The sequence below is a fragment of the Ascidiella aspersa genome, chromosome 9, assembly GCF_963924565.1.
Source record: "Ascidiella aspersa chromosome 9, kaAscAspe10.2, whole genome shotgun sequence".
NCBI lineage: Eukaryota > Metazoa > Chordata > Ascidiacea > Phlebobranchia > Ascidiidae > Ascidiella > Ascidiella aspersa.
In genome coordinates, this window is record NC_139455.1 from 23,474,147 (window position 1) to 23,500,994 (window position 26,848).

Here is a 26,848-nt window from a genome sequence, read left to right on the forward strand (position 1 = left end):
TGAAAATAAATCAACTAAGTAAATGCTTACCTGCCTTCAGTGTTCAATAAAACAGGATGTAGTGATACCGCTTTACTGCTTGGTGCTGTTGCCTCTTTAGTATATGTGTGAAATTGTTTTTGCACTGGCAAAGAGTATTTTGTAATATATATACATTTATATATTGCTTTTTAAACTGTGGTAAACGTTTCACAATTTATTTGTGCAACCATAGCAAATTATTAGCAGTGTTTAGATTAAATTAAACTTAACAATTGGTAAAATATCTTAGCGGTCACCAAGTCTAGTTTTTACAAACAATGCATGAATTCCTACATTAAAGCAGAGCTTATCAACTCAGGATATATTGACTTCTAAGGGTTCATTGGTGAACAATGGAAAGGATTTATATGATTTTTGTAGAAATAAAAACTTTTATTTCTAATCACTGATACAGATAGCCTACTATTGCTTAAAGAACTCAAATAAAAAGTGATGGAAGATAGTTTGCTATAGTTTTGCTTTTTTGCATTTGAAATGGAATAGATAGGCACAGTTTTTGTTGTGGTTATTCATGACAATTACTTACCATGTATGGCATATTAGAATACTTGAAACGTTTCAATATATCTTACAAGCTTATTTCAAAATTTGAAGAAAACAACGAAAATTGGTCTTTATGAATAAGAAAAAACTTGAAAAACAAGCTTGAATATTCCAAGGTGAACATTGTAACTCGCGAAGCAAGTAATCTAGTCTAGATCAACGGTACACATGTGCTAGTGTTCACAGCGGTGTGCAAAGCACTGTTTAAACATCGGGCAAATAGTTCATTTCTATTGGAACACACAAAGGCAAATAGCCTACTTACAAATCAAACAAACGAACAAACCTGTTAATTTTCTCTGCGCCGAAATTTAGATTTAGAAAAATTAGTTGGAACGCTCAGGATTATGTCAAATAACGTTTGCCATACATAATTCTTCAAATTTGACTTCAGTTAAGTTGTGTATGAGTAACAATTGTGGCAAGGTGTTCCCAACCCTTTGTATATATTGTAGACCAGTGGTCGGCAAACTGTGGGCCACGGCCCAAATGTGGGCCGCAGAGCCATTTTTCGTGGGCCGCAAGTTACTTTTGAATAGCTTAGTGTTATCATGTAGTTGTGGGCCGCGTGATAGCCCTACATTCATTGCACTTTGTTTTAAAAGTACATGTGGTTTAGAACTTTTATATTGTCTCAGCGTGGTTCTGTCCCACGTGCCAAATGTGGTCCCGAGTACCTGCCGAACTATATTTTTGGCCAACTTTAACTATACGTAAACGCAAAAATTTTCAACATTTTCGTCAGATTAAAACACAGTTCGGAATAAGATCAAAATAGGACTAATACTAGTCGTAAAAACGTTTAAATCGAAATAAATAAACAAATCCGTCTGGATAAGAGCTAAATGGTAAGAATCAACCTAAAAAACACTCTACCTAACCCCAAACCCCACCCCTAAATATTTTTCTAACTCCCGTAATAATTTCAACCCTAACCCAATTTCTACCCCATTAATTAACCTACAATAACCCCAAACAGGACCAAAAATCCGTTGCAAACAAGCGGCGCCAGAGGCGTTATTTTGGCCATTTAGGCCTTATTCGGGTACGATTTTGATCTTATTCTGTACTGGACAGTAATATGCGTGTTTGGCTTTATTATGTCGTTGGTTTTATTACTATGGTTTTATAAATTGTTCTGCTTTAGGTTTTGTTGCTTTGTCTTATTGTGTTTTCCCAAATATAAATACCTTGTAGTAAAATACAATTAGAGCTTCATTGTGTTATTAATTTCCGGGTAATTTTCGTTGTTAACACCGTTATTAAAATCGTCGGCGGTATTTGTGAATAGCAATTATATAATAAAGTGTTTATTGAAAATACGATATAAAAGTGATTAAACCTTTAAAAAAACAATGGTCTTGTGAAAAAAGAATCCTACCACTTTTATTTAAAGCAACAAAACGAGCTGTCAAAATTGTACCACCTCCACCACAAACAAAAGGTTTAAACATTTACCTCACCTACCTACTAACTAAACCTACCAGCACATACAAATTGTGAAACTGAATTGAGAATTTATTTTTAACTGTGGTATCAAATATAAACATCAAAATGTCATCGTCTGCCCAACCAGATAGTTTTAGCATGTCAATTGCAGATGACTTTGCATTTAACAACAATGTTAAAGGAGCAACGTCTGCTGTGAGATTGGGCTCCATTAGAAAAGTCTATTCGATCCTCACTGCTCAATTACTGCTGAGAACTGCTGTGTGTCTGCTTTGTTTATGGCAGTAAAGCCTTTAAAGGTGTTTGCTCAAACAAACCAATGGATGTTACTGCTGTGTGTTGTTGCCGCATTTGGCTTGCTCATTGCCCTCCATGTTAAACGAACTGAGTTTCCAATCAACATGTATCTCCTTGCCGGTTTCACGCTGGTTGAATCTTACACCATTGCATCGGTTGTTATCTTCTACAAGGTTGAAATCGTTATCCAAGCCTTCATTTTGACTGTCGCCGTGTTCGGAAGTCTTACTTCGTACGCCATGCAATCCAAGAAGGATTACAGCTCGTGGGGTGCAGGACTTCTCGCTGCACTCTGGGTTCTCATTGGGGCTGGATTCATGGGGATGTTTTTCCACAGCGACACGTTTGAGCTGATGTGTGCTAGCGCCGGTGCCCTAGTCTTCTGCCTCTTCGTAATCTACGACACCCACCTGCTGATGCACAGGCTCTCGCCCGAGGAATACCTTCTTGCCTCCATCAGTCTCTATCTCGACGTCATCAACCTCTTCCTTGAAACGCTTCGAATTCTGAGCAAGTTCAACCAGAGAAACTGAAGGGTTTCTGCATCTGCTGCCGATTTCTTGCACTTAAAACAGAATAAATATATATATGGTGTAAACAAATGTTATTCGAGTGGCACTGCGGAACGGCAAGTTGCGTGTTTTGTTGGACAAGGTCCGACTTAAGTTTCTTGTTTTTTTATGCAGCACTATTGTGCAGAAATTTTGTGATTTTACTGTACTGTGTTTGTTAGAATATAATAAGAAAATAGTCGGAGTGTTCCAACAGTAGTAAAAAGTTGTGAATACTTACAGCCTTGCCTTGACTTGAATTGACGCTTGAATCTGATCTAGCTTTCCTTGGCAAGTTGTATTTTTAAGAAATGGACGAGCCATTTTACTAATGCGCTTTGTCGGTTTCAGGTTGGTATTGTTCGTTTGTTAGAGCACTATTATGTGCACCACAAATCGAATTATTGTAACCTACTTAGTATTGTTGGTGTGTAACATTTCGAAATATTTAATCGAGCAAGAGTACATAGTGTACTGGAGAAGAAATGGAGTAATATTAATTCCTGCCCATGTGTAAGATGTGGATCTGCGTTTTGTAAAGTCAATAATATGGTTCTTCGCTTTTAAATTTGTATGTATGAAGTATATTAGGCGTACTGTGCAAACAGTGGATGCAAAATTAGTAAACTTTTAAACTGTTTTATGCTAAAGTTCTTTAACATAAGTAGTTGCATTTCGGGTAACGCTTTATTTTAGGAGTTATATACTCATCTGACCTTGCTTGGTTTTCATATAGATAAATAGCGGTGTCATGAAAAAAAACAACAGATTTTTTTTTCAGGCAAAGCGTAAATTATAAAGTTTAATATGCCCAATAGTCATTCCTGTGTGCACATTTTTACCTACGTTGTTTTACTTTTTGTTATTTTCGGAGATTGAAATGGATTTTTCTTTCAGATCAAAGACAGGTAAAGTTGACTTTGTAAATAAAATATAATTGCTTCCAAAAAAAAAAAAAAGTAGAACGATGAAACTTTGAATTACCGTCTGAACTATTTGAAGAAAACAGAGGCTGTTTCTGACTGCCTGTGTGTTTTTAACCTTTAATTTGTAAAAATTAGACTGTCGCTATTGTGTAGAGATAATAAAAACGTTTTTACATTTAGATAACTTCTTATTCGGTACCAAAATATATCTATATTTGCGTATTACACGAAAAGTTTTCCGAAAATAAAAATTATTGTGAAAAAAATCCCCTACTCCGCTTTGCAACTCGGACCCTACCTTCGTGGTGGCACCTGTTCCCTGGTGGAGACAGGTTTAATAAAAGGCTTGGCTCAGACCATCACTAACCGTGTTGTGGTATTTCCGGCCCTTTTCTTCAGTTGGAAGAATCGAGCCAAAACGATTACTACAGCTTACATTCTATCAGATAAGTTCAGCAGGCGAAGAAAAAAAAATAATTTTACGGTCTTTAGTTAGTTAAAAAAACGCACTTTGTTTTGCAACAAACTGCAGGAAACTGTATGTTGAGATTTGTTTGTTATTATCTTGGCCTGGAGTTTTCAAATGGTTTGCTTTAATAAATTAATCGCAATTTACAAATTCATTAAAGCAGAACATTTTAGTTAATTTTTGCTACAGTTTCCACCAACAAACGAAAGTTTTTTCATACAGTTTATAACCTTAATTTAACATAGAGGTTTTGCATTACAACAAGCTAATAACACCTGACTTGTGGCTTTTGGGCGCAGCAAATTGCTCCCGTTAAGAGCTTCACTGGATGGGAAATGTGTTTGGCAACTCGGTTAAATGCTTACTGTCAATTGTTGCTTGCTAGCAGGAAGTTTTGGCGGTGAATTATGCACGCAGAAGAAGATCTGACATTGTCAGAATGAAAAATACTAAATAAAATTAATAACTGATAAATATTGAAAAAAAATTGGGGGTTTCGGGGAAATCCCCGGGGATTTTTTTTCAAAAATTCGCAAAATTGAAAAAAAATCAAAAAAACTTTAAAGTCGTTTTTTGACCTTATTTTAGGTGTTAGGTGGCTGAAACTTTACCATGTTTTTTGTACGCCCAAGGCGCGTCTACACACCAAGTTTCATCCAAATCGGAGGAGGTCGGTTTTTAAAAAATGCAAAAAATCGCGTTTTTTTGGATAATTTTTATAAAAAATGTCCATTTTCTCGTTAATTATAAAGAATTAGACTATATAAGTATCACCGTTGGATTCATATTGTCCTAACGCATCTTCTGTCAAAATTTCAGCAAAATCGGAGCAGGTCGAAAAAAATTCGAAAAAAATCGCTGGTATATGCGCGTCGAAATTGGCCAATTTTACCGATTTAGCCCTATGTTACAAAATAGGTAATACTGATGATGTGAAATGCGCTATAAGAAATAGTCGAGCGTTATATCAAACAGAAAAACTCGTTCTTATAACTATTTGTAGGCTGCGATAAGCTCCTTGTCGTCAACCTGTTATTTAAAAGTCGTTTTGGGAAAATTGTTGATTTTAAAATCCAACTTAAGATGAACTGTGTATATTCACCAGAAGTATTTTAACCACCAATCTTTAGAATCCACAAACGCTACTGTTTTTGAGAAAATGACTTCAGAATGAATAAATGATAATTTGCGGTTTCTCCAAGTGCGTTTGGACAAACTGCGTATATTTCAGCTGGCTAAAATATTTTTTTTTTGTGTAAAACAAAATGTTATTGTTCTAATATATTTGTTGTTACTTTTTTAATTAAAGTTCGTTTTCGAGAAGATAGTCTTAAGTATTTTTAGCCGAGTTGTTATCTGTAGGCGCGATGTTTGTAACTTTAGTATATAGTAGGTTAGTATTCTGCCACATCTAAAAAAAGACGTTGACGTATATTTTCAGTGATTTATTCTACTTGTTCCAATGTATATAGTAATTAACAACAATCAACATGCAACCAACTAACTATAATGACACTTGAATTACGAGCAGACTTCTTCAAACCGCCCATCGAAGTTCATAACCCAAGGCTTGCTTGACGATTTGGCTGGCGTAAACGTCAAGCAGCACTTCGCCAATCTTGAAGAAGACATCTTTAAACCTTAAATTTCGTTTTAAGTAATCTTCGATTAAACTTTCGTTTGTTGGTTGGCGACGAAGAGCTCAAGTTTCTCCGTGAGAACCAGACAGTGAGAATTCAAAATAGTTTATTTAGTTTCTATTGTTTTTTCACATTTATGTTTTTGCTGAAGCCGCTATCACAGTTTGAAGCAAATGATGTCAGTTGACTAAAAAGTTAAAACGAACACTTTGAATTTTACTTTTGAAGTCTACAATGTAATTTCTTTAATTAATGGACCGGCCTATAATAACTTAGTTTTATCTTATTTTTTTTATTTTAACTAGTAATAATCGCGCCTCGGATAAACCTCCCCAGCTACGATATCGCCTCTGTACAAAGTCAAACAAGTTTATTTTTTATTGTCGGGCATCCAAGAAGCGGTTAAAAATTATTTTTCGTTAACAAGTAATTTGCGTTTAAACTTTAGTTTGTTGGTTGATTCTCGTTTGAAGTATGAATCAAATTATTATTATGAAAATTACAACGTTTCACGTAAGCGACGACGCAGTGTTTTTTTTGTTATTTTTTGTTATTTTTATTATAACACAAGTTAGGTTCAATGTCGAGGACAAGTATATATATATACTTTTTTCATTATTATATAGTGGTCTATATGCAAAAAACTAATTACACCCATATGTTTTTTAAAAAAAATAAGAAAGCTTTTCATTATTTTTGAAAAACATAAATGCGAAAGCTACAATTTTACAATAAATCAGTGTTCTTGCCTTGGTTATGGTTTTCTTATGGGTTGGTAAATAAGTTTTTATTTTTATTGGTTTGTAAATAAGTTTTTTTTCGACGAAAGTCCAGCACTTTATTTTTATTTATTTATTTTTTTTGTATAATGTACTTGCCGGCAAACTGTGGGCCGCAGAGCCAATTTTAGGGCCCGTATATCACTTTTGAATTGCTTAGATTTATAATGTATTTGTGGGCCGCGCGATAGTCGTGCATTCATTGCACTTCTTTTCAAAGTTGGTGCGGCATATCATTTTTAAATTGGCTCAGCTTAGAAAGACCCGCGTACCAAATGTGGGAGCCTGTCCAACTATATTTTTTGCCAACTTAAACTGAAAGTACCGGTAATTGAAAATATTTTTGCGTTTCGCGCGTATATTCTTCGTTTTATAGTATGTTTTACATTATGATATGGCAGTGTTTTGGGCACCAAGGCGCCGTATTATATTTCACCTTCAAATCAAATATCCCGAATCCGCCACTTTTTTGGAGTGGTTTTACGTAGTGGGCCTTCAATAGCTCTGAAAAGGCTACTTTGGGCCGCGACAAAAAAAGTTTGCCAACCACTGTTGTAGACAATACTTTGTGTGATAAAGTATGCTAAATTAAATTTAGCTTTGTGACAAATTACAGAAAACTCACATCCTAATGTTAAACAAACAGTAGGCTCTACCGTCCATCCTATGTTTTGAGAATTAACTGTCTGCCTGTTTGATGTTTTAATTAAAGTCCCATCACTTAATTCCTACAAAATCAGAATACAGTTAGACGCGCGTACAACATGTGCTTTTAAATCTGTTGTAATTTTTTTTGCGGCCACAACTGCAAAACAATGGGACCTGTACGGCCATGACGTCATCATATAAGTGTAATTATTGAGAAATTTGATTTCACCTTTAAGTGCGGCATCTTTAGGCTGAGGATTAACCTCTGTTCTTCTTATTAGTCATTATTGTGTTAAGTTTGAATCATACATCATTAAACTAATATTCCTTCGAAGACTAAGTCATGTACCCTCTTAGTAATTTTCCAAAGCACCTTAGATTAATGTAGATTCAAATAGCTATATAATCTCGTAGTTTTGAGACTTTTCGTGATGTGTCCTTCTTTTGCAATTCTTTCGAATATTTGGGAAATCTTGTTCAGAACCAATCTCATTAAACCTAACCATGTGGATAACCGCAGACGGCGACCCAACAAATTTGAAAGCTATTAAGGGTCGCGACACATGGGTTAAGAAATACTGTAGCCTACTAGAGTATGTCTCCATATCTCGTCACCACACAGTCTTGACGTCACATTTTCGAGAGGGAGGGGGTATATTCTAACTTAGAATTAAGAACATATTTTCAATCTAACAGGACATTCACAAGAAAGCCATAACGGCATTTCTTTTAAAATGTTTTTTTTTATTAGATATGCGTCATAGTTGCATATGCTTACTTTTAATGTAGAATCAGTATGCTAGGTCAATTGGGGAAGTAATCAAAAATATGAAAGTATGTGGATGTCTGTTTTGATCTGCCACCGGCGCATCTGGCAACCTGCCATGGCGCACCGGTTAAAAAGCGCTGTACAAAAGTAACATAAACAAGTACATTTTTATTCAAAATATAATCAAAAATACAGATAATTTTGTAAATAATTTGATAGACAATTTACTTTTATGGACCACATAGGCCTAAACACACAAGTAAGAAGTGATAGCTACACTTGTACTGTTCATATTGGTACAGTTCAAAGTATGCTGTGGTAAACTTTACAGGGTTCTACTCGTATGTAAACCGGACGTCGGTATGACCAAGTTTTTCTTCCATCTGAGCATCGATTGCTTCTGATTGAGCGACTGTAAAGTATTCCTTCCACCCGCCTATCTCACCTGTACAGAACAAACAAGTCAAAGTTCTGTAATTTTGCCACAACGGAAACATGTAAAAACTTAATTTCCATTGCATGATATTATTGCTTTTCAATAACATCACATATTACAACGCGTCAGTAATTGTTAGTTATACTTTTAATTGATAAGTGTCCATTTAGCATATAAATATCAAGCCTGACTTTTTTTTACTTTCATATTAATCACGGCAAACAAACAAATAAACATGTAAATTTAGAAAACAACATAGTTGCTTTCACGCATAACACAAAATAAAATAATTATTTTTGTCGTTGTGTTCTTATAACGTTACGCAAAACAAAAAACACGAGGCTAAACAACCGACTTTTAACAAAGTTCCTAACCCCTCCCTTATTTAATTTTCTTTCCTATTTTATTTTCTTCGTTTGGTCCTTTTCTTATGTTACGTCGCAGCACAACTATCTAAAACCAAAGCGATAAAAAGTATCAAAACTTGTAAAAATTCGTTAGTTTGTTTTTTTGTGCCAAGTTATTGAAAAAATAAACAACCATTCGTCCGTTGGGTAACGGAAAATATGAGTGTGTTTTATTGATTTCGATGTGCATCGATTACTTAAGTTATGACGTTTGTTAAAATTTACTTGTCATTAAAACAATAAAATGTCTTTAATTCAATACAGCCCTATAATTACTGTCAGTTCAAAATGCGATTTAACAGCAATGGGGTAAACAAGTCATTAATTGTAAAGCCAAGTGCAAGTTAAGTCATTGAATAAAAATAAACGTTCAACTATAAAAATTAAAAAGAATTGAATTTAAGCAATAGTTGAACTAAAAATAACAAAAACCTAACATATAGCAAGATAATTGTTTTTTGTGCGAAAAATGAGATAAATAAGCCAATTTTATAAAAACGATGTTAAATGAAAACACTTGAATTCATCCTAACCCATTTAACTGAATGACTTAAGTCCAAGTCAAGTCATTTGTCCAAAAGACTTAAGTCAAGTCAAGTCATTTTACCGAAATGACGTAGTCCAGTAAAGTCTTTGAAAACAGTAAATAAGTGCACTTAATTCACGGCATTAACTTATGTAAATACAACACTGGTTACTTCCTTCTAAACTGTACCTTTTCTCAGGTTGGCATTCTGAAATGTGGCCACGTCTCCCGACATTGTCTCAGCCGCCTTCTTCATTGAACTCAAAGTGCACTTCTCGGCAATTTCGTCGGCCTTTTCTGAACTTAATTCCACATTGAGAAATTCCGCTAGACGGCGTAGTTCGCCCATAAAATCCTAGAATGAAACGCGAAATTGTAGAATGAAACGCAAAAAAGCGTTCCTAATTAGTTCAAGGGGTAGGGGGATCCAAGTGTTTTGTTTTTACAGTAGACTTTTAAAACAGAATGTTTCTTTGTTGCTATTTTGACTGAAATCTTAGTTGAAAAACACTAATGGTGACAAAACAGTGACTAAAACTTGTCTTTTTAGCATTTTAATATTAAAGGTTAATATCAGAAATGCTTTCGACAGTCCAAAACACACAGTATTAAAGATACATAATCTACATATAATTTATTTTGGACTCTCCTAAGTTAGACTACCAAAAAATCAACCTTTTGCCGAACTTATCGGTTCCAAAGGTTTACGCTGCCTAGGGTACATGTGCCTAAAATCAACCTTTATTCAATAATCTTTTTGACATGCCTTTTTAAGGTCTTCGTAGTAAATGAAGTAAACGTCCTTGTTCTGTTTTTCCTTCCACCAAGACAAAACGTGTCCAGGATACCATTCGCCCTGTTTCATAGCGGTAGGAAGCATTCCTACAAATAAACAATAAGGCTGTGTTAGGGTGAGGAATAAAACAAGCAAAAAACACAAAGTTCAAAAATGAAGTCACAAAACTGTGTCTAATTGTTCCGATTTAAAAAGCTACTTTAAAGTTTTAATACCTAACGAATGGTTAGAGGTCATAGTTTTTAAAGATGAAGCAAAATCTTTGAAATCAAGAAACAAACGCAAAAATATTATCTACACTTCAAACACTATTCGGCAAATCCAAATTTGATTTAGAAAAATTGTTTAAACAACGGTGGCAATTTCAGTTCGTTTCATGCTGAATTGGAAGGATACGCGCCTTTTAATTCTCAAACTGTGTGCCTCATATTCATATTTAAAATAGGCATACGCCTACAAGCAAACATGTCAGACTTAAATGCACACTATTCAGTAGATATTATTATACATGACTGACAATATACTTATTTCCTTGTTTTGTCGTAGAGGTGTATATCTATTTTCAGAACAATTTTTAAAAAAAACTTTAATAAGAATATCAAAGCCCATACAGAAGTAGGTATCATTTTGGACGTTTCAAATAACTCTTTATTCATTTTCAACATAGAGAGAAGTCACTGATGGAAGTGTATATATAGTGCAAAGGCAGACATCAGAAAGAAGGAAACGTGGATAGACACATAATCTAAACCGGATGTGCGGCGATAAGAAGGTAGGTCGCCGATAGCAGATAAGGCCGGCCATCCACGTGATCAGATGTTGAAAAGATAGAGTGGTATAGAAGCTTGGTCTGCGTTAATTTCCGGGTTGTGCCGTGTTATTTCAACGGTTTCCTTAATCAAAAGACGACGCCAACACCGACTTGTCGCAAGAATCTTGGGGTTTTTAAAATCGATTTTGTGACCAGGATTTTGATGCAAATGCCTTGCCACGTCTGTGTCCTGCGTGGACCGTGATGAAGGGTCGTGGTTGTCCATACGCACTTGTAGGTTACGCTTGGTTTGTCCAATATAAGTAGATCCGCACGAACATTGCACTTTGTATATAACTCCTGAACGACGTAACACATGCTGGTGGTCCTTGTGTATAAAAAACGAACTGATAGGTGTGGTTTCGTGGCTGAAAATAAATTTGACTTTATTTTCGGTGTTGCGCGCTACGAAGGTAGTAAGTTCTTTGCATATGTTCATCGATGTTTTCCAATAAACGGGAGCTTCATTGTGATGGTATACAACGGTTTGTTTTCTTCATGCTCTACCATTTTGTTTTGCACGTCCTTGTGTTTTTGGTCAAGAAACCTGTAAATGGCAGTATCAATAAACTGCTTGGGGTACCCATTCATCATCAACATTTTTGAAATATTGCGAAATTCGTGGTGCATCCCCATGTAAGTGTTACAAATTCTGTAAGCCCGGTGTAATAGGCTATTTATCAGGTTGCGCTTGTATTTAAATGGCACAAAACTTGACCATCTTGTTAGGAGGCCTGTATGGGTAGGCTTGCGATATACGTGAGTGCTGTGTCCATTAGGCATTTTCTTAACCAGTACATCCAGAAAGGGCAGATTATTTTCCTTTTCCCACTCACAGGTAAACTGGATATTTGGATGGATGCCATTTAGAGTGCAGAGAAAAGCCTCAATTTCATCACTGTTGTAGAATACGGCAAAAATGTCATCTACATAGCGGCATAAAAGATGGGGTTGTGCTGGGTTTTCCACGGTTTGATCAATTAACCAGTTCATGAAAACATCAGCAAGCAGAGGGGCGATCGGGGAACCCATTGCGACGCCGTCGATCTGTGTGTAAAATTTTTGCCTAAATTGAAAAGTGATGTCATTGCAGGTCCAATTTAACATTTTCTTGAACTCAGATTTCTTGAGTCCATGAAACAGCTTAACACCTTCCTTGTATATGTTGTTGAGAATCAGGTTGGTGGTAAATTCAACTGGAATGTTAGTGAACAGGCTTTTTACATCGTAAGATACCATGACCTTGTCATGCAGTTGTGTGTGGTTAACACGGTTCACAAAATCAAAGGTATCTTTTATATTGGTGGGATGTGCGCGCAGTGGTTGTAGAACTTCACACAGCCATTCGGCACAGTCATAGCAGAAACATCCACGCGAGTCTAGAATTGGTCGAAGTGGTACGTTGACCTTATGTACTTTAGGAACGCCATACAATGTAGGGGTACGGGCAGCGGTTGGTCTAATTCTGGCGTACACATCATCTTCCAGTTTATCATTCTTGTGTAAACGATAAAGAAACCCTTGAAAACGACTAAGCTTGGAGAGATTGTTGTCTTTCTGGGTGGTGACAAACTTGCTTGAGTCGTTTAAAACGGAATAAATCTTCTCTTCATAACCCTGGCTGTCGAGAATAACAACACCATTTCCTTTGTCTGGCTTGCAGATGGTGATGGTCTTGTCCAGACTGAGATTATGAAGGACCGTACGTTGTTCATCGGTGATGTCCATCTCAGTGTGACGCCTTTCATGGAAGAAGGAAGATTTATATTTGCTATATAAATTCATCAGCATACGTTTGCAGTCGATTTTCTTAGCAAATCCAAGCATCGGCCTTAATTGCTGGTAAAAGTTCTCAAATTCCGTTTGTACATGGGTGTAATTGAATTTAGTAGGAAAAATACCAAAATTCAATCCTTTATTAAGTACCGTTTTTTCCACAGAAGATAAGTTCTTCTTGGATAGATTAATTATGACTGCAGGCTGTGTGTCATCAAAATTGGTGACAAGTCCGAGATTTTTTAGTTTCTTGTTGTGGATGGTTCTTGTGAAAGCAACTTGTTCCCGAGAACGAACGTCTAAGAATCTGTTGACGTAGACACGCGATAAAGCCCCAATCTGTTGGTTAAGTATTAGACGAATATCTTGCTCTTCGTGCAAAAGCATGTCTATTTGTCTATGGTGCGCTTTAATCTCATTGGTCAATAAGTTCTTTCGGAAGGTAGCTGTTCTTTCACAGTGTGCAAGTTGACGTTTGTACAGCTTGAATCGTACAAACTTCGGTGTAAGGTTGTAGCGTAGGCAAGTCCGTAGAAAAGATACGTCCTCGCGCTTTTTGGCAAGCTTGCGGATGGTACTCTCCAGCTTGCGAAGAGTTCTTCTCGTCTTTTCTCCATAGTGGCTGACAATAAACTTTGGAGCATAATGGTTGGAGGTTGTAGTAAGACGTAATAAGAATATCAAAGCCCATACAGAAGTAGGTATCATTTTGGACGTTTCAAATAACTCTTTATTCATTTTCAACATAGAGAGAAGTCACTGATGGAAGTGTATATATAGTGCAAAGGCAGACATCAGAAAGAAGGAAACGTGGATAGACACATAATCTAAACCGGATGTGCGGCGATAAGAAGGTAGGTCGCCGATAGCAGATAAGGCCGGCCATCCACGTGATCAGATGTTGAAAAGATAGAGTGGTATAGAAGCTTGGTCTGCGTTAATTTCCGGGTTGTGCCGTGTTATTTCAACGGTTTCCTTAATCAAAAGACGACGCCAACACCGACTTGTCGCAAGAATCTTGGGGTTTTTTAAAATCGATTTTGTGACCAGGATTTTGATGCAAATGCCTTGCCACGTCTGTGTCCTGCGTGGACCGTGATGAAGGGTCGTGGTTGTCCATACGCACTTGTAGGTTACGCTTGGTTTGTCCAATATAAGTAGATCCGCACGAACATTGCACTTTGTATATAACTCCTGAACGACGTAACACATGCTGGTGGTCCTTGTGTATAAAAAACGAACTGATAGGTGTGGTTTCGTGGCTGAAAATAAATTTGACTTTATTTTCGGTGTTGCGCGCTACGAAGGTAGTAAGTTCTTTGCATATGTTCATCGATGTTTTTCCAATAAACGGGAGCTTCATTGTGATGGTATACAACGGTTTGTTTTCTTCATGCTCTACCATTTTGTTTTGCACGTCCTTGTGTTTTTGGTCAAGAAACCTGTAAATGGCAGTATCAATAAACTGCTTGGGGTACCCATTCATCATCAACATTTTTGAAATATTGCGAAATTCGTGGTGCATCCCCATGTAAGTGTTACAAATTCTGTAAGCCCGGTGTAATAGGCTATTTATCAGGTTGCGCTTGTATTTAAATGGCACAAAACTTGACCATCTTGTTAGGAGGCCTGTATGGGTAGGCTTGCGATATACGTGAGTGCTGTGTCCATTAGGCATTTTCTTAACCAGTACATCCAGAAAGGGCAGATTATTTTCCTTTTCCCACTCACAGGTAAACTGGATATTTGGATGGATGCCATTTAGAGTGCAGAGAAAAGCCTCAATTTCATCACTGTTGTAGAATACGGCAAAAATGTCATCTACATAGCGGCATAAAAGATGGGGTTGTGCTGGGTTTTCCACGGTTTGATCAATTAACCAGTTCATGAAAACATCAGCAAGCAGAGGGGCGATCGGGGAACCCATTGCGACGCCGTCGATCTGTGTGTAAAATTTTTGCCTAAATTGAAAAGTGATGTCATTGCAGGTCCAATTTAACATTTTCTTGAACTCAGATTTCTTGAGTCCATGAAACAGCTTAACACCTTCCTTGTATATGTTGTTGAGAATCAGGTTGGTGGTAAATTCAACTGGAATGTTAGTGAACAGGCTTTTTACATCGTAAGATACCATGACCTTGTCATGCAGTTGTGTGTGGTTAACACGGTTCACAAAATCAAAGGTATCTTTTATATTGGTGGGATGTGCGCGCAGTGGTTGTAGAACTTCACACAGCCATTCGGCACAGTCATAGCAGAAACATCCACGCGAGTCTAGAATTGGTCGAAGTGGTACGTTGACCTTATGTACTTTAGGAACGCCATACAATGTAGGGGTACGGGCAGCGGTTGGTCTAATTCTGGCGTACACATCATCTTCCAGTTTATCATTCTTGTGTAAACGATAAAGAAACCCTTGAAAACGACTAAGCTTGGAGAGATTGTTGTCTTTCTGGGTGGTGACAAACTTGCTTGAGTCGTTTAAAACGGAATAAATCTTCTCTTCATAATCCTGGCTGTCGAGAATAACAACACCATTTCCTTTGTCTGGCTTGCAGATGGTGATGGTCTTGTCCAGACTGAGATTATGAAGGGCCGTACGTTGTTCATCGGTGATGTCCATCTCAGTGTGACGCCTTTCATGGAAGAAGGAAGATTTATATTTGCTATATAAATTCATCAGCATACGTTTGCAGTCGATTTTCTTAGCAAATCCAAGCATCGGCCTTAATTGCTGGTAAAAGTTCTCAAATTCCGTTTGTACATGGGTGTAATTGAATTTAGTAGGAAAAATACCAAAATTCAATCCTTTATTAAGTACCGTTTTTTCCACAGAAGATAAGTTCTTCTTGGATAGATTAATTATGACTGCAGGCTGTGTGTCATCAAAATTGGTGACAAGTCCGAGATTTTTTAGTTTCTTGTTGTGGATGGTTCTTGTGAAAGCAACTTGTTCCCGAGAACGAACGTCTAAGAATCTGTTGACGTAGACACGCGATAAAGCCCCAATCTGTTGGTTAAGTATTAGACGAATATCTTGCTCTTCGTGCAAAAGCATGTCTATTTGTCTATGGTGCGCTTTAATCTCATTGGTCAATAAGTTCTTTCGGAAGGTAGCTGTTCTTTCACAGTGTGCAAGTTGACGTTTGTACAGCTTGAATCGTACAAACTTCGGTGTAAGGTTGTAGCGTAGGCAAGTCCGTAGAAAAGATACGTCCTCGCGCTTTTTGGCAAGCTTGCGGATGGTACTCTCCAGCTTGCGAAGAGTTCTTCTCGTCTTTTCTCCATAGTGGCTGACAATAAACTTTGGAGCATAATGGTTGGAGGTTGTAGTAAGACGTAATAAGAATATCAAAGCCCATACAGAAGTAGGTATCATTTTGGACGTTTCAAATAACTCTTTATTCATTTTCAACATAGAGAGAAGTCACTGATGGAAGTGTATATATAGTGCAAAGGCAGACATCAGAAAGAAGGAAACGTGGATAGACACATAATCTAAACCGGATGTGCGGCGATAAGAAGGTAGGTCGCCGATAGCAGATAAAGCCGGCCATCCACGTGATCAGATGTTGAAAAGATAGAGTGGTATAGAAGCTTGGTCTGCGTTAATTTCCGGGTTGTGCCGTGTTATTTCAACGGTTTCCTTAATCAAAAGACGACGCCAACACCGACTTGTCGCAAGAATCTTGGGGTTTTTTAAAATCGATTTTGTGACCAGGATTTTGATGCAAATGCCTTGCCACGTCTGTGTCCTGCGTGGACCGTGATGAAGGGTCGTGGTTGTCCATACGCACTTGTAGGTTACGCTTGGTTTGTCCAATATAAGTAGATCCGCACGAACATTGCACTTTGTATATAACTCCTGAACGACGTAACACATGCTGGTGGTCCTTGTGTATAAAAAACGAACTGATAGGTGTGGTTTCGTGGCTGAAAATAAATTTGACTTTATTTTCGGTGTTGCGCGCTACGAAGGTAGTAAGTTCTTTGCATATGTTCATCGATGTTTTTCCAATAAACGGGAGCTTCATTGTGATGGTATACAACGGTTTGTTTTCTTCATGCTCTACCATTTTGTTTTGCACGTCCTTGTGTTTTTGGTCAAGAAACCTGTAAATGGCAGTATCAATAAACTGCTTGGGGTACCCATTCATCATCAACATTTTTGAAATATTGCGAAATTCGTGGTGCATCCCCATGTAAGTGTTACAAATTCTGTAAGCCCGGTGTAATAGGCTATTTATCAGGTTGCGCTTGTATTTAAATGGCACAAAACTTGACCATCTTGTTAGGAGGCCTGTATGGGTAGGCTTGCGATATACGTGAGTGCTGTGTCCATTAGGCATTTTCTTAACCAGTACATCCAGAAAGGGCAGATTATTTTCCTTTTCCCACTCACAGGTAAACTGGATATTTGGATGGATGCCATTTAGAGTGCAGAGAAAAGCCTCAATTTCATCACTGTTGTAGAATACGGCAAAAATGTCATCTACATAGCGGCATAAAAGATGGGGTTGTGCTGGGTTTTCCACGGTTTGATCAATTAACCAGTTCATGAAAACATCAGCAAGCAGAGGGGCGATCGGGGAACCCATTGCGACGCCGTCGATCTGTGTGTAAAATTTTTGCCTAAATTGAAAAGTGATGTCATTGCAGGTCCAATTTAACATTTTCTTGAACTCAGATTTCTTGAGTCCATGAAACAGCTTAACACCTTCCTTGTATATGTTGTTGAGAATCAGGTTGGTGGTAAATTCAACTGGAATGTTAGTGAACAGGCTTTTTACATCGTAAGATACCATGACCTTGTCATGCAGTTGTGTGTGGTTAACACGGTTCACAAAATCAAAGGTATCTTTTATATTGGTGGGATGTGCGCGCAGTGGTTGTAGAACTTCACACAGCCATTCGGCACAGTCATAGCAGAAACATCCACGCGAGTCTAGAATTGGTCGAAGTGGTACGTTGACCTTATGTACTTTAGGAACGCCATACAATGTAGGGGTACGGGCAGCCGTTGGTCTAATTCTGGCGTACACATCATCTTCCAGTTTATCATTCTTGTGTAAACGATAAAGAAACCCTTGAAAACGACTAAGCTTGGAGAGATTGTTGTCTTTCTGGGTGGTGACAAACTTGCTTGAGTCGTTTAAAACGGAATAAATCTTCTCTTCATAATCCTGGCTGTCGAGAATAACAACACCATTTCCTTTGTCTGGCTTGCAGATGGTGATGGTCTTGTCCAGACTGAGATTATGAAGGGCCGTACGTTGTTCATCGGTGATGTCCATCTCAGTGTGACGCCTTTCATGGAAGAAGGAAGATTTATATTTGCTATATAAATTCATCAGCATACGTTTGCAGTCGATTTTCTTAGCAAATCCAAGCATCGGCCTTAATTGCTGGTAAAAGTTCTCAAATTCCGTTTGTACATGGGTGTAATTGAATTTAGTAGGAAAAATACCAAAATTCAATCCTTTATTAAGTACCGTTTTTTCCACAGAAGATAAGTTCTTCTTGGATAGATTAATTATGACTGCAGGCTGTGTGTCATCAAAATTGGTGACAAGTCCGAGATTTTTTAGTTTCTTGTTGTGGATGGTTCTTGTGAAAGCAACTTGTTCCCGAGAACGAACGTCTAAGAATCTGTTGACGTAGACACGCGATAAAGCCCCAATCTGTTGGTTAAGTATTAGACGAATATCTTGCTCTTCGTGCAAAAGCATGTCTATTTGTCTATGGTGCGCTTTAATCTCATTGGTCAATAAGTTCTTTCGGAAGGTAGCTGTTCTTTCACAGTGTGCAAGTTGACGTTTGTACAGCTTGAATCGTACAAACTTCGGTGTAAGGTTGTAGCGTAGGCAAGTCCGTAGAAAAGATACGTCCTCGCGCTTTTTGGCAAGCTTGCGGATGGTACTCTCCAGCTTGCGAAGAGTTCTTCTCGTCTTTTCTCCATAGTGGCTGACAATAAACTTTGGAGCATAATGGTTGGAGGTTGTAGTAAGACGTAATAAGAATATCAAAGCCCATACAGAAGTAGGTATCATTTTGGACGTTTCAAATAACTCTTTATTCATTTTCAACATAGAGAGAAGTCACTGATGGAAGTGTATATATAGTGCAAAGGCAGACATCAGAAAGAAGGAAACGTGGATAGACACATAATCTAAACCGGATGTGCGGCGATAAGAAGGTAGGTCGCCGATAGCAGATAAAGCCGGCCATCCACGTGATCAGATGTTGAAAAGATAGAGTGGTATAGAAGCTTGGTCTGCGTTAATTTCCGGGTTGTGCCGTGTTATTTCAACGGTTTCCTTAATCAAAAGACGACGCCAACACCGACTTGTCGCAAGAATCTTGGGGTTTTTTAAAATCGATTTTGTGACCAGGATTTTGATGCAAATGCCTTGCCACGTCTGTGTCCTGCGTGGACCGTGATGAAGGGTCGTGGTTGTCCATACGCACTTGTAGGTTACGCTTGGTTTGTCCAATATAAGTAGATCCGCACGAACATTGCACTTTGTATATAACTCCTGAACGACGTAACACATGCTGGTGGTCCTTGTGTATAAAAAACGAACTGATAGGTGTGGTTTCGTGGCTGAAAATAAATTTGACTTTATTTTCGGTGTTGCGCGCTACGAAGGTAGTAAGTTCTTTGCATATGTTCATCGATGTTTTTCCAATAAACGGGAGCTTCATTGTGATGGTATACAACGGTTTGTTTTCTTCATGCTCTACCATTTTGTTTTGCACGTCCTTGTGTTTTTGGTCAAGAAACCTGTAAATGGCAGTATCAATAAACTGCTTGGGGTACCCATTCATCATCAACATTTTTGAAATATTGCGAAATTCGTGGTGCATCCCCATGTAAGTGTTACAAATTCTGTAAGCCCGGTGTAATAGGCTATTTATCAGGTTGCGCTTGTATTTAAATGGCACAAAACTTGACCATCTTGTTAGGAGGCCTGTATGGGTAGGCTTGCGATATACGTGAGTGCTGTGTCCATTAGGCATTTTCTTAACCAGTACATCCAGAAAGGGCAGATTATTTTCCTTTTCCCACTCACAGGTAAACTGGATATTTGGATGGATGCCATTTAGAGTGCAGAGAAAAGCCTCAATTTCATCACTGTTGTAGAATACGGCAAAAATGTCATCTACATAGCGGCATAAAAGATGGGGTTGTGCTGGGTTTTCCACGGTTTGATCAATTAACCAGTTCATGAAAACATCAGCAAGCAGAGGGGCGATCGGGGAACCCATTGCGACGCCGTCGATCTGTGTGTAAAATTTTTGCCTAAATTGAAAAGTGATGTCATTGCAGGTCCAATTTAACATTTTCTTGAACTCAGATTTCTTGAGTCCATGAAACAGCTTAACACCTTCCTTGTATATGTTGTTGAGAATCAGGTTGGTGGTAAATTCAACTGGAATGTTAGTGAACAGGCTTTTTACATCGTAAGATACCATGACCTTGTCATGCAGTTGTGTGTGGTTAACACGGTTCACAAAATCAAAGGTATCTTTTATATTGGTGGGATGTGCGCGCAGTGGTTGTAGAACTTCACACAGCCATTCGGCACAGTCATAGCAGAAACATCCACGCGAGTCTAGAATTGGTCGAAGTGGTACGTTGACCTTATGTACTTTAGGAACGCCATACAATGTAGGGGTACGGGCAGCCGTTGGTCTAATTCTGGCGTACACATCATCTTCCAGTTTATCATTCTTGTGTAAACGATAAAGAAACCCTTGAAAACGACTAAGCTTGGAGAGATTGTTGTCTTTCTGGGTGGTGACAAACTTGCTTGAGTCGTTTAAAACGGAATAAATCTTCTCTTCATAATCCTGGCTGTCGAGAATAACAACACCATTTCCTTTGTCTGGCTTGCAGATGGTGATGGTCTTGTCCAGACTGAGATTATGAAGGGCCGTACGTTGTTCATCGGTGATGTCCATCTCAGTGTGACGCCTTTCATGGAAGAAGGAAGATTTATATTTGCTATATAAATTCATCAGCATACGTTTGCAGTCGATTTTCTTAGCAAATCCAAGCATCGGCCTTAATTGCTGGTAAAAGTTCTCAAATTCCGTTTGTACATGGGTGTAATTGAATTTAGTAGGAAAAATACCAAAATTCAATCCTTTATTAAGTACCGTTTTTTCCACAGAAGATAAGTTCTTCTTGGATAGATTAATTATGACTGCAGGCTGTGTGTCATCAAAATTGGTGACAAGTCCGAGATTTTTTAGTTTCTTGTTGTGGATGGTTCTTGTGAAAGCAACTTGTTCCCGAGAACGAACGTCTAAGAATCTGTTGACGTAGACACGCGATAAAGCCCCAATCTGTTGGTTAAGTATTAGACGAATATCTTGCTCTTCGTGCAAAAGCATGTCTATTTGTCTATGGTGCGCTTTAATCTCATTGGTCAATAAGTTCTTTCGGAAGGTAGCTGTTCTTTCACAGTGTGCAAGTTGACGTTTGTACAGCTTGAATCGTACAAACTTCGGTGTAAGGTTGTAGCGTAGGCAAGTCCGTAGAAAAGATACGTCCTCGCGCTTTTTGGCAAGCTTGCGGATGGTACTCTCCAGCTTGCGAAGAGTTCTTCTCGTCTTTTCTCCATAGTGGCTGACAATAAACTTTGGAGCATAATGGTTGGAGGTTGTAGTAAGACGTAATAAGAATATCAAAGCCCATACAGAAGTAGGTATCATTTTGGACGTTTCAAATAACTCTTTATTCATTTTCAACATAGAGAGAAGTCACTGATGGAAGTGTATATATAGTGCAAAGGCAGACATCAGAAAGAAGGAAACGTGGATAGACACATAATCTAAACCGGATGTGCGGCGATAAGAAGGTAGGTCGCCGATAGCAGATAAGGCCGGCCATCCACGTGATCAGATGTTGAAAAGATAGAGTGGTATAGAAGCTTGGTCTGCGTTAATTTCCGGGTTGTGCCGTGTTATTTCAACGGTTTTCTTAATCAAAAGACTTTTTCAACGGTTTTCCTTAATCAAATGACTTCTCTCTATGTTGAAAATGAATAAAGAGTTATTTGAAACGTCCAAAATGATACCTACTTCTGTATGGGCTTTGATATTCTTATTACGTCTTACTACAACCTCCAACCATTATGCTCCAAAAAAAACTTTGTTTTGAAAAATCTGCCGCAGTTTTTTAAAGATTATTGCCAGCCTGAAAAGGTTAAGAAACACTCCTGTAAATAAATTACAAAACCTTACCACTGGTAAAGGCTGGCAAGAATTTATCCCATTTGCCGTCAAACTGAGCCATGGGTGAATTTTCCATGTTGGCGTGAGCTTTCATGATCTTGCCAAAGAAATGGTAGAAAGAAACGATTGAGTCCTTGGGATTGCGCAACACGTAAACAACCTATTACAAGAGGGAAGTATAATAGAAGCAAACAGTGGAAATAGCATAGGACAGTGGTTCTCAACCTTTTTTCTTTCGTGGCCCATTTACGTTGCAAAAAAATCTGTGGCCCAGTAGAGTTTTTATGAAAGAAAAAACTTTAAAATAGGTTTCTAACAAAACAGAGCAGAACATATTTCAAAACAGATTATTTATTCCACCGTGCATTTGTGAGATACTTGCGGCTGAACAATGAATTTACATTCATTATCGATTCCTCCCCAAGCCATTATTCCTGTAAAATTAAATATAATGACACAAATGAAACTAAATCTAGCTTTTTAAAATTGGTCTGTGGCCCCCTCCAAAGTTCTCTTGACCATGACTTTTATTTTTCTGTCAAATGACTTGACTTGGAGTTGACTTTCTTTAAAAATGACGTGGGCTGGAAGTGGACTTGAGCAACAGATGACTTTAACTGGGACTTGAGTTATTTTGCGAATAACTGGTTGAAATAACCAAAAAATCGCACAATATTTGTACAATGTGGCCAAAATTATAATGGTAAAAACTTGTTTCGTTAACCAAACTGTTAATCCGTGTTGTTACACAAGACCCAGTCAACTCATTCGTCAAAACGCAAGTGCATTTCAAGTCATTGCCTTAAGTCAAATCCAAGTCACCTCATTAGCATCCTAATAAATGGTAAACTTAATAATTTTGGAAACGCGTTCCATTGTGAACATATTTCGCAATGAAATCATTTAAACTGAAACAAAATATGGGGTTAGACTTGATTCTTGACGTAATTGACCCTAATTTATGTTATTAAAATGATTCAATTAAAGCACTCAAATTTAGGAAAAATCATTTGCGTCAATGAATTTAGTTTTTAAGTTAAGTCATTTATCTAATTGACTTATACGTTAAGTTATTTTTGCCAAAATAATTATGTACCATCATTTAAAAACAATGAATTGATTTCATAATCTTGTTACACATTTTGCCAACTACACAAAAATGCGAAAAATTAAAGCTGACTGTATTAAAAATTGTCAATATAGCGATGCTAAGTGACACCGTATGTAGACCGAGTTCGATTAATATTACAAGATTTTGTGTTTGCCTACAAGGAGTTCCCGTGATCCAACCTGTTGTGGTGAAAGTTACAACTTCTACGAACTGCTGAACAGTTCACAAGTACAAGGCTGTTGGGAGTTAAAATGTACAGGAATGCGGGTTGGTGTGCAACTGCCTCACCGTACATTCGAAGGCCTTTCAGTTACATCTTATCTTTTTTTACTGTTAAAAATAACAGAATAGAACCACACTGGTTCAGGAATGGGCTACGACAGGGGTTGCAACCTTTCGCATACAGTGTGCCAGTTTACGAATAATGTTCAGCCGATACCTTGAAGTGTTAACTATCAGTTACTCTTTTAGCTTAACGCTTTTATGAATAGACATCAATGGCTTTAACGCAGTAAACATCACGCCACAAACATCACAGTTCGAAAGTCAGGTATTGTGACGTAAAGCGAACGGTTAGTCGTAAACAACAAATTTAACGCTTAACAAAAACTTAAAATCATTGGGGTGTTCTTATTACAAAAGTGCATAGATGGCTTGAATGCACAATAATAAACTAAATAGTGGGTTGTGCCTAACCTATTTTATTCTTGGGCTTCAGGGTTTTCATTCTTTGAAAAAAAATGAGATAAATGGCTCAACAAAAAAAAAAATTAACGCTTAACAAAAATTTAACAAAAACTAATGATAAAAACAACAGTTAAGACACTCATTTGTGACACGAACACTGCAAATCGAAATTAGTGATGTAATAATAATGGTATTGATGTAGTAGTGATGTAATGGTTGTACTTCGTTCGTGCGTGTAAATCATTTGGCGTGCCCTAAAAAATCATCTCTGCCAGGGGTTGCCGATCCCTGGGCTACGACCTAATATTATCGGTATCAGACACGGATCTAGGTGGTTATTTAGGGTTGGCATGTAATGATTAGATGACGCCACAATGTTACGTCATAACATGACGTTATTAAGCTATGTCAAACGTGACGTTAAAAAGTGAATAGTTTTGTGGCAGTTACGCAGTCAAAATAGTCAAAAAGTGCAGTTCCGTTGACCCCTCCCTACTTAGTGTTAAGCAATTTCATACACACGCTAGCCTACCTTTGCTTTATTCTTTCTCACACCTTCCATGTTGATGCCTTCGGCTGATAAGTGGGTTCCCAGAACACGTCGTTTTAAAGGGAGTCGGTCCCAAATGTCGAACTTTGTGCCTGGACGATATCATTAACAAAAACACAACTTTACTTCTTCAGTTATGCGAATAAATGGTCCATTCCAGGTCTTCAAGAAGTAAATGCAGAAGGTTCGTTTTACCAAAATAAATTACATAAGACGTACGCCAACATAAAATTCGATATTACGTTACATAGGAAAATAGGAACATAAAAAGTGTAGCGTTATTATCTCGCATTTTACAATGTGAAAAAAACCTCAATCAAAACATTTTCAACGTTTTCAAACAAATTTCTGATGTGTAATATCTGTAGTACACTGATAAAACAGTTTTATTTATCTTAAGCTGATACTCTATCAGGTCTTTTGGACAAATCACTTGACATTGCCTAATGAAAACACGTTATTTTAACCCGAGTCAATTGTACACAAGACTTAAGTTAAGTTAAGTCATTGATTCCAAAAGACTTGAGTCAATTCAAGTCATTGTGCCCAAAAAATTGAGTCAAGTCAAGTCATTGTGCCCGAAGTATGCTGCTATTACTTACTGCTTCCAGTTTCCAGCACAGTGAGATTGAGCGGCAGTAAACTGACAAGTTTCCATTCTGCAGGATCCTGGTGCAAAAGTCGCTTCAAGATGGTCAACATCCAGTTCGTACCTACGAACATACGCTGTCTTACACCCAAGGATTATCTTAGGAAAATGCATTGAAGTACCGAGTCAAAATTAGGGTTCTAAAATGCACATAATATACGAAGAGTGCTTCGAGTCCTTTGCGCAACACGTAAACAACCTATTACAAGAGGGAAGTTATAATAGAAACAAACAGTGGAAATAGCATAGGACAGTGGTTCTCAACCTTTTTTTTTCGTGGCCCATTTACGTTGCAAAAAAATCTGTGGCCCAGTAGAATTTTTATTAAAGAAAAAACTGTAAAATAGGTTTCTAACAAAACAGAGCAGTTAAGTTAAGTCATTGATTCCAAAAGACTTGAGTCAAAGTACCGAGTCAAAATTAGGGTTCTAAAATGCACATAATATACGAAGAGTGCTTCTTTTTTTAATATAAATCTGTAAAACGTATTATTTGTGAAGCTTGTATGAGGAGGGAAAAATGAGGTTGCCTTGCAATTGTAGTTTATTCAGTAACATATCCTAAAATCGAGATAAAAACGCAAAGGTTTTTTTACATTTTTGTATCAGACCCGAGTGGAATCAAATTGTTTGGGTCGTATTAGGAATGTTCGTTAATATTAAATTCGATACTCGATATTTCGGTTTCCTTTTTTTAACTTAATTACTAAAAGTAACAAATATATAGGCCTATAAATAAACCTGCGCCTAAAACCTGTAAAAGTACCTAAACATTGCAAGTTCTTCTTTGCCTACTCGACTAAATTAATGACGTCATGCACAATTAAGACGTTGTGTACAAACCTGTTTTGGGGTAAGACGCCAGAATGACATCGCCTTCTCTTAATGACCACTCTGAAAAGGCAAACTCGGCGGCCTCGGCCGAAAAAAGAGGGGGCATAATGTGACCCCGGAATATTTGGGGCTTGGGGGGCTCCGTGGTCTCCTGTTTGTGGGATTGTTCGAACGAAAACTCCTTAAACATTTTAGTCATATCCTCAACTAAATCTTCAGGCAGCATTTTTGCGAGTTCTTCCATTGCCATTGTTTTAAAGTTGTTCTTTTTGACTTGAATTACAAAGGCACTTTCAATTGCTAAAGTTTAAAAAGACAAAAAAACAGATTTTTTTTATGATAGTAGGCTATAGTGAATGATCAATTGAAAAGCAAGTCAATTTATTTTTTTGTCAGATATTTATATAAACTAGATAAAGAGCGGGAACTTGTTTTCTAAAATTTCATATAAACTAGATAAACAGCGGGAACTTGTATTCTCAACTCTTCTTTGACTGAACAAACTGATAAAGAACCCAATCAATTTACGTCCGAAATATGGCCCAACAAATGATTTCTGGAAACACAACTCGCTTCTGCAGAAAACGAAGGCACACAACACCAGTGATATGTTCTGGTCATCAACAGACTTTACTTTGTCACTTCGCCTAATTCCGTTTTTCGCATTCTACTCTCAAGTGTTTACCCAACCCCGGCCGCCTATAGTAGCCTATCTGCTTCAGAAACGTAAATCAGTGTAAATTGCGCGCTAAACACTCCCAAGCGAGGACAAAATACATTGCACCAACAGAAGAAGAATGGTAAGACAAAGAATCTCCTATGAACATTAAAGGCTAATACTGCATTACTTTTTACCGTCACAAATTTTTTACGTATTCTAGTTTAAATTTTAACCTCCAGCTAATATCTT

The 26,848-nt window shown here is 37.6% G+C and overlaps 1 protein-coding gene and 2 pseudogenes across 1 annotated transcript; 1 reads left to right on the forward strand and 2 right to left on the reverse strand.

Moving 5' to 3' along the window:
- Positions 1–2,139: 2,139 nt before the first annotated feature.
- Positions 2,140–3,134, forward strand: LOC146133702 (protein lifeguard 4 pseudogene; annotated as a pseudogene).
- Positions 3,135–6,147: 3,013 nt separating this feature from the next.
- On the reverse strand, positions 6,148–6,279 carry LOC146133703 (U4 spliceosomal RNA; annotated as a pseudogene).
- A 1,959-nt stretch (positions 6,280–8,238) lies between these two features.
- On the reverse strand, positions 8,239–26,234 carry LOC146133704 (sulfotransferase 1A1-like). The gene is made up of 7 exons (XM_083396814.1): positions 25,948–26,234; positions 25,059–25,169; positions 24,439–24,548; positions 22,118–22,268; positions 10,249–10,364; positions 9,672–9,837; positions 8,239–8,558 (listed from the first exon to the last, which is right to left on the reverse strand). The coding sequence occupies exons 1-7, from the start codon at positions 26,186–26,188 to the stop codon at positions 8,449–8,451; spliced, it is 1,005 nt and encodes a 334-aa protein (XP_083252940.1). The 5' UTR covers positions 26,189–26,234; the 3' UTR covers positions 8,239–8,448.
- Positions 26,235–26,848: the final 614 nt, after the last annotated feature.

What these genes read in the sequence shown, in the direction of transcription:
- LOC146133704 (XM_083396814.1), bottom strand. Translation starts at nt 26,188, where the DNA reads ATGGCAATGGAAGAACTCGCAAAAATGCTGCCTGAAGATTTAGTTGAG. An exon ending in TGAGAAAGAATAAAGCAAAG is followed by an intron (nt 22,269 to 24,438) that starts GTAGGCTAGCGT and finishes CTCTTGTAATAG; the next exon opens with GTTGTTTACGTGTTGCGCAA. An exon ending in CTTGCCAGCCTTTACCAGTG is followed by an intron (nt 10,365 to 22,117) that starts GTAAGGTTTTGT and finishes GTTTATTTGTAG; the next exon opens with GAATGCTTCCTACCGCTATG.